The 11910-nt window shown below is 41.2% G+C and overlaps 1 protein-coding gene across 5 annotated transcripts in view; it reads left to right on the forward strand.

Annotated features, from left to right (window-relative positions):
- LOC131245130 (ATP-dependent zinc metalloprotease FTSH 11, chloroplastic/mitochondrial) overlaps nt 1-8942 on the forward strand; it is a 34496-nt gene extending 25554 nt beyond the window's left edge. Inside the window, exons 17-19 of one of the 5 annotated variants that reach the window (XR_009170793.1) lie at nt 917-1128; nt 8400-8466; nt 8678-8942. Coding sequence is in view for 1 of the 5 variants with exons in the window: in XM_058244369.1 (XP_058100352.1) it covers nt 917-1054 (138 nt within the window). In the remaining 4 variants the exon portion in view is untranslated. Of the gene's footprint in view, nt 1-916; nt 1163-1198; nt 1521-7383; nt 7745-8399 lie in introns of those variants that run through there. The other 4 variants (XR_009170792.1, XR_009170791.1, XR_009170790.1 and 1 more) reach the window with 4 other exon arrangements.
- Nucleotides 8943-11910: the final 2968 nt, after the last annotated feature.

The raw sequence follows: 11910 nt of genomic DNA on the forward strand, positions 1-11910 counted from the left end.
CCCATGTGATTTGGGGCCTACGGGGGAGGTCTCGTGTTCGAGACTCCTCACTGGGGGTTATTAATGCAGGGGCATTTCACACCGGGCTCGAGTGGGGTAGCCCGTGAGACGCGGGAACACACTCGGGGTGGGTGGCCCATGTGATTTGGGGCCCACGAGCCTACGAGGGGGGTTCGGCCGAGGTCCTAACCTATGAGATGTGGGGCCTGGGCTATGAGGTAAAGAGATTAATTCGCCATACTTTGATAGTTCGAGCTTTTAAAGCAAGTGGTTAATTGTCCTGCATCAATTTGCCTCTCACTGATCTCGTTATGCATAGTAGAGATGAGATCATGAGAGAGTACGCATATCGTAATTTCTTGCCATTGTATAATTCCATTTGTTTATTTATGATCTATATTTGAAGCTTAGGCACTGCTTATAACTGTTGGGTATTGGAGTATTCACAAAGTTCCACTCAATATCTGTGAGAAATGTTTTTTAATGGGACACTTCTCGGTTTAGTGGATGTCATAATTGAAATTAGAATTTTTAGCTATAATCCAACTCAAAAATGACATCCTAGCATGCCATTGTTGCATGGGACTTTGTTATCTCAGTTGATTTCCCTCGTTGTAGCACCCTGCTTTAGTAGTAGTTCTCAGTAATAATAATCCTCAAGGATTATGACCCCCATATTGTCTGCTAAAATAGTGGACCCCGTGTACATATCCATTATGGTCATTGAGGGCTATGAAACCCCTCTCAATTATTTTCAATACTTGTTGTCCATGAGGCATGAAGTGTTCTTTTTAAGATGTCCATAGGTAGATTGATGTATTATGAATTCCACAAGCATCTGCTCTACAGTGCTTTCTATTTTCTACCTTTAAATTGTGTTATCTGTGACCCTGGTTTGACATTCTTTTTCTTTCAGCACGAAAATGCATTACATGCCCTGGCGAATGCGCTGCTTGAATATGAGACGCTAAATGCAGAAGACATCAAACAGATCCTCAATCCTCACCGAGAAATACAGCTTTCTGAACAGCAGGAAGAGCTCGCATTGAGTTAGGGTGCATGTACCTGTATATTTATATCTTCTCCAGCTGCAGAAGGGGCAGTGTACAGTGTATGCAAATTATATAGGTAATTTATAAAATTATTCAAAATTTTCCTCTTACTCCTCTCCCTCATAAGGAAAATGATATGCATGTAGGAGGAACCATATGGTCCCTTGGCCAGCGGATATCGATGATGTCCTTGGCTCTTGGCTCCTGAGTTCATAAAACCGAGGCCCATGGTTTGGTGATCCATCCAATCAGATCAACGGTCTACATTGCCAAACGACCAGCACCAGCTGTATGAACTCAGAACCCAAGGATGTTATTCTTATTGAGGTCGAGGATTCCTATAAATGGCTCATTCTGTGTCTGAATTTAACTTTGTTGTAGGCACTCTTGAGGACCTGTTTCTAAATTCATGAACTGGAAGGTTATTAAATTGTCCTATCAATGGATTCGGATGGAATTTTTATTTCATTTGGATTTCCGTCATGCATTTGTTGAATGTGCAGGAGTACAAACCATAGTTTAGAAACTCAAAAACTCGACTCAATAGCCAGTTGGGTTCGGGTTGACTCGAAGGCTCAATTCAACTAGACTCGATATTTAATAACTAGGAATTTAATCACAATAATAATAAACTCTTCAAACTAATATGAATATAAATATGCTACTTAAAACTCAAAAACTCAACTTGATAGCCAGTTGGGTTCGGGTTGACTCGAAGGCTTGATTCAATTGGACTCGATATTTAATAACGAGGAATTTAATTACACTAATAATAAACACTTCAAACTAATATGAATATAAAAATATGCTACTTAAAAACTCAAAAACTCTACTTGAAAGCCAGTTGGGTTCGGGTTGACTCGAAGGCTCAATTCAACTAGACTCGATATTTAATAACTAGGAATCTAATTACACTATAAAAATATGCAACTTAAAACCCAAAAGCTCTAACTCGATAGCCAATTGGGTTCGGGTTGACTCAAAGGCTTGATTCAACTAGACTCAATATTTAATAACTAGGAATTTAATTACACTAATAATAAAACATTCCAAACTAATATGAATATAAAAATATGCAACTTAAAATGCAGCAGTCTTTGGTCAGGTGGTAAATGCTAATTGCTAGCTTAGTTGAGGTCATGAGTTTGAATCATACGATCTGCATTTTTTATAATAAAAAGTCTGTTGATTCAAGTGAGTGATTCGTTTCGAGTTGACCAAGTTGTCAAGTCGTCTTGACGACTCAAGCCACATCTTTACTGGGTCAGATTCCCCAGCTAGTTTCACAGTGACTCGCCCAAGTTTTGACTCGAGTCAGCGAGTTTTAGAACTACGGTATAATCACAACCCAAGGATCTGCGAGTTTTAGAACTATGGTATAATCACAACCCAAGGATCTGCGAGTTTTAGAACTATGGTATAATCACAACCTAATGATCTGCATGGGATGCGCACCAAAAGTGAAGGGCATGACTCCAACAACCAGGATGAGGATGGAATAATGACTGACCGGACTGGTTTGTTAGATTTGCTCAATGACCCTCAATCGAGTGGTCCTTTTCTTATATAGAAATCATTTTCCCTGATTACAATATATCCCTTAATTACAGTATCCCCTAATTACAGCATAATATCTCCTAATTACAGCATATCCCCTAATTACAGCATCTAGCATCTCCTAACATTAAGCATTGACTCCTAATTCAGGAAAGGTATTTACAGATCTGTTTCCTAAATAACTATACAACAATATATGGTAGGTTTGATAGATTTGTTTCCTAAATAAATGTAGAACAATTTATTTATGGTAAGTTTGTTGTCTATCCTACTAACATCCCCCCTCAAATTGATGTTGTTCCATTCCAGGCCATTTCCACCCTGATGTCTTCTAAGGTGTTCGGTTTGTGTGTGTGGGGGTTGCATACTGAAAACCATGAATTGTAATGGACTATTATGCATCTGTTGCAATGGTTGGGAGTGGAAATTCATATATTATAATAAGTTGAAAAAAAAAAAGAAAAAAAAAGAAGCATCAATATGCCAACAAGAAACTGATGACGTAGTCGTGTCATAGCTTTAGTGAAGACGTCTGATATCTGAAGGTCGCTTGAGACATGTGGAAGAGAGATAACCCGAGTATTAACAGCTTCCCGAATAAAATGGCAGTCCACCTCGATATGTTTGGTACGCTCGTGATAGACGGGATTGATAGCGATTTGAATAGCACTCGTATTATCAGCATGAAGAGGAGTGGGAGTAGACTGAGGAAAACCTATTTCAGCAAGTAAGCCACGGAGCCACATAATCTCCGAGTAGGCTGCTGACATGGCACGGTACTCGGACTCGGTCGAAGATTTGGAAACACGATCCTGTTTCTTACTCTTCCAAGAGATAAGTGAATCACCAAGAAACATACACCACCCGATGACAGACCGGCGAGTATCAAGACATCCTGCCTAGTCAGCATCACTAAAAGCCACAAGGCGAAGAGGAGTACCAGTAGAGAAGAACAAGCCGCGGTGAGAGGAACCCCGGAGATATCGAATAATTTGGCGGACCGCGACAAGATGGTGGCGAGGAGACTGCATAAATTGACTGACTTGTTGGACAACAAAGGAGATGTCAGGCTGTGTAATAATGAGATAATTGAGACTACCAACTGTCGAAACACCATTGGATCAGGAAGGAGATCCCTCTCCTCACGTCGATACTTGACATTCACTTGCAAAGGGGTATCCACTGAAGAGGAGTCCTGCAAACTAGACAAGGAAATCAAGTCCTCTGTGTATTTATGCTGATGCAGGAAAACCTTAGAGGAATCAGACTGAACTTCCAAATCGAGGAAATACCGGAGAGGACCAAGATCCTTCATATGGAATGAATCATAAAGATGCTGCTTGAGTTGATCAATGAAGGCAAAATCAGTCCCAGTGATGATAATGTCGTCGACATAAACTAGAAAAAGAACGATACCAACAGAAGTCGTACGAAGAAACAACAAAGAATCATACCGACTTTGGATGAAAGAAAATCGAAGTAAGGTAGCCTGTTTCAAACCATACAGAGAGCGCTTCAGCTTACATACATTCGACGTCGACAATGAGCAGAGGCCAGGAGGAGGTGTCATGTAAACATCTTCCTGTAAATCACCGTGAAGAAATGCGTTCTTCACATCCATTTGGCAAAGGGACCATCCTTGAGAGGCTGCAATGGCAATAATAGTACGCACAGTGGTCATTTTAGCGACAGAAGCAAAAGTCTCCTCATAGTCAACCCCATACTCTTGGCGGTTACCAAGGGCAACCAAACTAGCCTTATAACGGTCCACAGACCCATCAGGCTGAAATTTCACAGAAAAATCCACTTACACCCAATTCGCTTGACATGAGAAGGATAAGGGACCATGTCCCAAGTCTGATTTTCTTGAAGAGCTTGAAGTTCTTCCTGCATAGCCTTTCTCCAACATTTATGTTTATCAGCCTGTGAGTAAGAATTAGGAATCGACACAGTTGATAAGGTAGCCATGAAGGAGGTATGAGGGAAACCATACCTATTCGGTTGATGAGAAGTACGGCCAGATTGTCGAGGAGGATGCAAAATGGGATCAGGTGGCACATCAGACTCAGGAAGGGGTAGAGTTGGTCGACGACGTTCATACACAAAACCAGGCTTGAAGCATTCAGGAGGGCCCATCAAATCATCAAAGTGAGGAAGAACAGAAACTGCAGGAGATGATGTAATAGAACTAGGAAAGAAATATTGATGCTCAAAGAAAACAACCTTACGAGATGTATGAAATTTATTGGAAGAAGCATCATAGCACAAATCCTTTTTGAGATAAGTTATATCCCATAAAGACACATTTCATAGATTGCGCAGAGAGTTTGTGACGTTGATGCGGAGGTAGATGCACAAAACAGACACAGCCAAAAGTGTGTAAGTCAAGAAAGCTAGGGTGCTGTTTATGCATACGATAGTATTGAGAGTCGAAATTTAGCACTTTAGAAGGCAACTTATTAATCAAATATACTGTTGTATCTAAAGCTTCAACCCAAAATTTAGGAGGAACAGAAAATGCAAGTAACAAGGTCCTAACAATATCTAACAAATGTCGATTTTTTCGCTCAGCCACGCTATTCTGTTGAAGCGTATAAGGACACGAGCGGTGAGAAAAAAAAATTCGTTAGTGACGAAGCAACTCAAGAAATTCATGAGACATATATTCTTCACCAGAATCAGATCGTAAAGTCTTAATGTTAGTGGTAAATTGATTCTCAACATATGCTAGAAACGATTTGAAAACAGCAAAGACTTCAGACTTATAGCGCAGAAAATATACCCAAGTATGCCGCCTATGGTCATCTATGAATGTCACAAAATATTTATAATGAACATGAGAAATGATAGGAGTAATGCCTCATACATCACTATGAACAAGGTCAAAGCAATTCTTTGCCCTACTCCCGGAAGAAAGGAAGGGAAGAATTTTACTTTTTTCGATTTTATACGTAGAACAATCAAAAGACAAAGCATGAGGCAAAGAATAATTTTTTTCCCCAGCGAACCGGAATTCAGCAAATGAGATAAAACAACATTGTTTGGATGACCTAAACGTTTGTGCCATACTTCGTAATTATTGGAGACAGTAGTACAAGCCAAATAAATGATACTAGGAATGGAAAAAGTATAATGGAAATAGTCTCCTAACTTTAGGCCTCTTTGCTAGTGTCCTCCCCGACACCGGATCCTGCACATGACAACCATCACGAGAAAACTGAACATTATAATTGTCATTCAGTAATTATCCAACTGAGATAAGACTCGTAGAAAGCCCAGGTGATACAAAAATATTAGTAAGTGATGATGCGATATCACCAACCCCAATAATCGGTAAACGATGGCCATTAGCAACTTGAATATTAGAAGAACCAATGTACTTACAAACATTACTAATCATATCAGGAGAACTGGTCATGTGGTTGGATGCAGCGGAGTCAACAAGCCAAGATTGAGAAGGTATAGTATGTATAGTACCCTTACCTTGCAGCCCTAAAGCGGAAAATGCCGATACAATCATTTGCTGCACCATTTCTGGAGTAAGGGCAGGTGTAGCAGCAGTGGAAGATGACACTGGAGCGAGATTTTGAGTGCCAGTTACCCCATCCGAAGTGTGGCCAGTAGCAGTAGCATGATAAGCATTCACGGGTCGGTTTTGAGGACGTGTTGGGCATTCTTTAATGATGTGCCTCTTCTGTTTACAGTAGCTGCAAAACTTTTTAGCACAATGGGCAGCAATATGCCCATAATCTTTGCAACTGTAGCACTGAACTGTGCGCATGTTTCCAACCCTCCCTTTGCCTTGAGCAGCGTATGCGACAACATTCTCTTGCGGAAGCGAAGATTGAGTAAGAAGACGTTCCTCTCGAAGAAGTGCTCTAAAACACACGTCAAGAGATGGTGAAGGATCCCTGTGCATCAGGTTGAGCGAACATACTCGAATTCTGGCGTTAGTTTTATTAAAAACTGGTCTCTTTTGCTAACTTCATGGACTGCTTGAACAGCAGAGAGGGACTCGGTCGACACGTCGTGATGATAGACCTTTTTCAAGTACTCCCACATCGATTTAGCCGTCTTGTGCGGTCTTAAATTGAGTATAAGCAGTGGATCAATAGACCCAATAATCCAAGTCATCACGCGAGCATCTTTCACCTTCCATTGAACCAACGTTATAGGATCGGTAGGTGCTGGATCACTCCCATCAACATGATCCCACAACTCCTTTCTCATGACAAAAAGTTGAAATTGAAACTCACAAGCAACATAATTCTTCCCCGTAAACCGAGTTTGAAAGACTTCTGAGTTGGAGTTGTTAGTCATAACTAGAATCTCTCGAAATGCACTAAAAAAACTGCAAACCAGAACCCGCACCCAAGAAACCAGAAAACCAGAGCCTATAACCACGAAAATTGGACCAAAGACATGGTTGCAGAGAGTAGCTCTGATACCATGTCAGATTTGCTCAATCGAGTGGTCCTTTTCTTATATAGAAATCATTTTCGCTAATTACAATATATTCCTTAATTACAGTATCTCCTAATTACAGCATAATATCTCCTCCTAATTACAGTATCTATATCCCCTAATTACAGCATAATATCTCCTAATTACAGCATATCCCCTAATTACAACATCTAGCATCTCCTAACATTAAGCATTGACCCCTAATTCAGGAAAGATATAATAAATGTAGAACAATTTATTTATGGTAAGTTTGTTGTCTATCCTACTAACATGGTTTTCATCCTATTCTCATGTTGGGGCACATTTATAGACAGGAACATCTAGCTCATCTCGCCATCCACATTTTGCGGGATGTGTCAAATGTCTCCATTCCTGCAGGATGTTCATGGGCAGGGATGCACATTCATTTCCATTCTCATTCTGGGGTACATCCAAACAGACCCTAGGCATTCACATGTGCCTGCTAACTGCCCGTGGCTGCCTGTTTCCTTGTGTAATGTTTTCCTGTTATAAAACCCTTTTGCGTACACGGCCAGGAGTCTTGAAGAACCTTTATTCATAACTCTTTTATTGATGTACGATGAATAGGATATCAATGGAGTAGGTACAATTGCTCATTTTGATAATAAACATCTCTCATAGACAGTAAATCAGTAATGGGGTTACTATAATTACGGGATTTGACAAACCCTCTTGATGACTCTTTGCTTGTTTATATCTTTCTTCGGGAGAACCTGTAGGAGCATGTTCTGTAACGGAAATGATTGCCGTAACGGCCACCACCATTACCTTTACGATATGGGTCATAACGGCTGTTACGGCCCCTGTAATGATAGTCTCCTTTTTTTTATTATAGAAAAAAAAAAATTAAACGAAAAAACCTGTATCTACCCCGTAACAGACCATAATAGGGCTGTTACGGTCTTTATAAGTGACGTAACGTGCCGTTAACGGCGGGTCCATGTCTTTTTTTCTTTTTTTTTTTTTGTTTTTGTTTTTGTTTTCCATAACGGCTGTTATGGCCATTACGATCCCATAATGTGTAACAATTGCCACCACCGTTGCCTTTATGTAACGGCTTTTATGGCACAACATGTGTGGGAGGATTGTGATGCACCATAACTGCTTGTGGAAAAGCTGTAGTGTGTGTGCTGATCGGTCCATTTAAGGGAAAAATTGGTTCTAACCGAAATGCCCCCAGAGGCCTTGATTTGTTCGGGTCCTTTGCTTGGGTGGCCCAATCAGCGGAGGTTTGTTTTCATTTCTCCAATCGCATGGTCATACGTAGATGGGATTTAATTGCCAAACCTGTAATTGATTGAGCAGGTTGTTTAATGGGGCTGTCACTTTTGGAGATCCAATTGCAAAAGATTGACACGGAATTCTTACAGAGGTATGATCCACTACAAATTCTTCTTGTCTTATTATGGTGCAAAATCGTATGTGGACCTTAAGTGGGCCACCTATGATCGACAATGACCAGTGGATAGCAATCAGATTGCACATGATCCATAGAAAATCAAGATTGGATACTCATAATGGCACAATTGAAAGCATTCACCCTGACAGCACTAGTAAAGATGGTCTTACCATCCATTTTGCAGGCCTGATTGGGGTTAAATTGAAGTTATGTGCAGTCCACGAAGGACCCATCCCGTCCAATGTGGACCATGATCATAGGTGGGCCACCCACTTGCCCTAAAAAAATCTGGACCTTCATAAGGTAAGAAGAATGTGTTCTTGGATCGAGGCTTTTCGGTCATGGAAACACCCATGTTGATTCATGCAAGGAGGACATTTTTTTAACTATCGATCTTAAGCACGTATGGCATTTTACTTGAGAAGAGTAATGATCTAGTGGGTTGTGCATTGGAACCTTACCATGCGTATAGTTGCATTTGGACTCATTTCCATCCATATCAGCAGTTTGGACTGTCCATGAGAGCTCTTCAGAGGCAGCCATGAAAAAATCACACTGATTGGATGATACAATCCATCCGTCTTGTCTGATGAGGGGCTTGCAAAGAAGAGTGATGAACAAGATAGATCCAGTCACGGATGTTTAGAACCATGTGATTGCTGTGGTTTTTGCGAGTAATGAAAGAAGACTAGATTAGAACTAATGGATGGACAAGATAGGTGATGTGAATGATCATGCTGTGGTTTTCATACGCACGGTCCCTAAGATAATCTCTCTTAAAACACCGTGGCATTTATTTTTGGCAGTTGTTTTTCTTGATAGACATTGATAGAAAAATACAAACTCCTTTAATATTTTCGAAAGCGAGTCTAGTCTCTAAACCAAGAGTGTTGTTGGATTACCCTGCCTTAGTTCCCATCCCTCTTGGCCAGAGCAGATTTTTGGAATGGTTTCTTTCTAACAAGGCAAGGTATTTGACACTTTGGCACAACTTGATTATTTTTGGGCATACTCATAGGTTAAATACTTGGCATAAAAACTATCTCAAAATTAAACTGTCCAAATCGTGGGACCCCTGATGTAGGTAGGTCATCATACATGAATCATGTCCGTTGGACAATCTTGATCTCTCGTTTCCTGGACTTGGACCCTCACCTATTTTTCATCTCAGCCCTATGAGAATTGTCCACCACCATTTGACTAGTCAAGCAATCAAATCAGTACAGATTTTGGTTTATGATCCATCCCACCGGCTGTTGGGAGCATGGATTTTAATTTGACTTCCCTGCACTTGCTTTTTTCATCCAAGGTGCTCCATTGGCAGGTCCTCACAGGTGGAACAATTTACCAGTTGAACTTGATGTGAGATACTAACTGCAGGTGTGCGCACATGATATCCTGGGGTGACCGTGAGTGGGGGCCACGGTTGGTGGTCCAGACCGTAGAATCTTGCGAGCTGACCGGGGTGGGTGGTAACGAAAGTTTCCCAAGTTGGAAGATAATAACATTCAAATAGGTGAAATATAAATAAATAGGTCTCAAGTGCAACAGGTTGGCCCACAAGTATAGTCCACCCACTGGATAAAACCTATGAAGTGCATACGCAATCCACCTATTCAATAGAGAATGGCTCCACCATCCATTGGGATGACCTTGTGCCAAAAAAAATTAGCCATTATCCATTCATCAAGTGTTGGCCGCACTAGTATTTTGTTATTTATCAATGACTAGACAATGCTTTTTATGGTGTTGGGCTGATCTTTTTGAAGAGGTGAACCTTATGGTGGAGCCAACCTATTGGAAGGTTTATTAGATGTCACATGCACTTAAAACAGGGTGAAAGTCCTTCGCCGGTTGGACCATAGACTTGAAACCTTCTCAATGAGTTACGAACCCCACGCAGCCACACCACTAATTTCATTAGATAAAAAAGGGCCTCAAGATTGGAGGGTGCTCCAACATGCAACCAATTTATAAGTTGGGAGAAATTTGGTGGGGCCAGCACGAAAGAAATCCAATGATAAAACGTTCCTAACCATCGAATTCATTAGAACACACGTGAAGACCATTGGTCGAAGAAACAGGTCCAGGTCCAGGTCCAGACATCAAGTTGCGTCATTCGTTAGGTACGTCTCTCTCACCTTATTTGAATATTCGTTTTATCCAAAAGAACATCTGCCAAGACTTCCACCTGACAAAAGAAAATTTCGATCAAGCCAACAGAGAAATGTGTAGAGTCCCACGCACGACCGCCTTTACACATAATAGCCCGAATGCATGCGCCAACCTGCCATGCGAATGAGAGACCACTTTGAAGATGACCCGGCCCAGAAATCGGGCCACCACACTCATGAGGCAGGCAATATCCACATTTTATCTGGACCTACGCAAGTGTTCTTGGACCGTCCATTCTTAGGTATGTGGGGGTGGCCCACCTGAAAACCGGCCCAATTTTTTCCTGGTCATCTTCATATTGTGTACGCGGCAAAATACCCACGTAAAATAGCTTCGGCAATGGTTCCCTATCATCCCTGAAATGTCGGTGAAAAGCCGAGTATAGTAAATTAGAACTGCGCATATCCTCAGCTCTAAGGATCACACATTTATTTGTGGATGCTTATTTCAACTAGAGCATGGCCAAGCATACACGCGTGGAATAAAGCTCTTTTGCGTGCCACACGTGCCAGCGTGGCAAGATGGGTCTGAGATCCAATCCACATATCGGAAAGGCACCACTAATATTTAATGCCCTAGCCTACGAATCGGGTTGATCCACTGGTCAGGTGGGCCACAGTTTGCAAAACAAATGTACGGCCCCGGAAAACTTGGCTGAAGTTTCCGACTCCAACCACCTATTTCCAATATTGGGGCACGGATGCTGAGCAGACATGACATGTTTTTGGGAAAACGTGTAAATTGTCTGATGGATGGATTGGATCTCGCACCTACGTGCCATGCTGTCAAATGCCTGGAATGTTAGCTGAAGCTCATTCTGACTTATCCATCAATCAGTGAAAAGGCATCAAAAATTTTTATTATTTTTTCCCGAATTCACTCCCCAAAAACCATCCAATCTCTCCAAGAACCATCATATCATGAGACTCCAAAGTCCCAAACCTCCCCTCTTCTGCAATACAAAGGGATTTTTTCATATGACCACTCATCGTTTAGTGCATGTACAAAAAACCCGACTACTTCTAAAGTTTTTCAAATAAATGTATAAAGTATAATATTTTTTTAAATGACTAAAAAGCTCATTATTAACTTCCCCTTAACTCACCTACCTAGCTAATCCAGGGTTAAATGTCATATACCATGTCATCTAGACATGCTGCGTGTGACATACAGTCCCTGTAACCCGAAGCTCCATGGTACACACCCCTATGTCCTTGTGACATCCACTACATCCATCAGTTT

Source organism: Magnolia sinica, chromosome 5 (genome assembly GCF_029962835.1).
Source record: "Magnolia sinica isolate HGM2019 chromosome 5, MsV1, whole genome shotgun sequence".
Classification (NCBI taxonomy): Eukaryota; Viridiplantae; Streptophyta; class Magnoliopsida; order Magnoliales; family Magnoliaceae; genus Magnolia; species Magnolia sinica.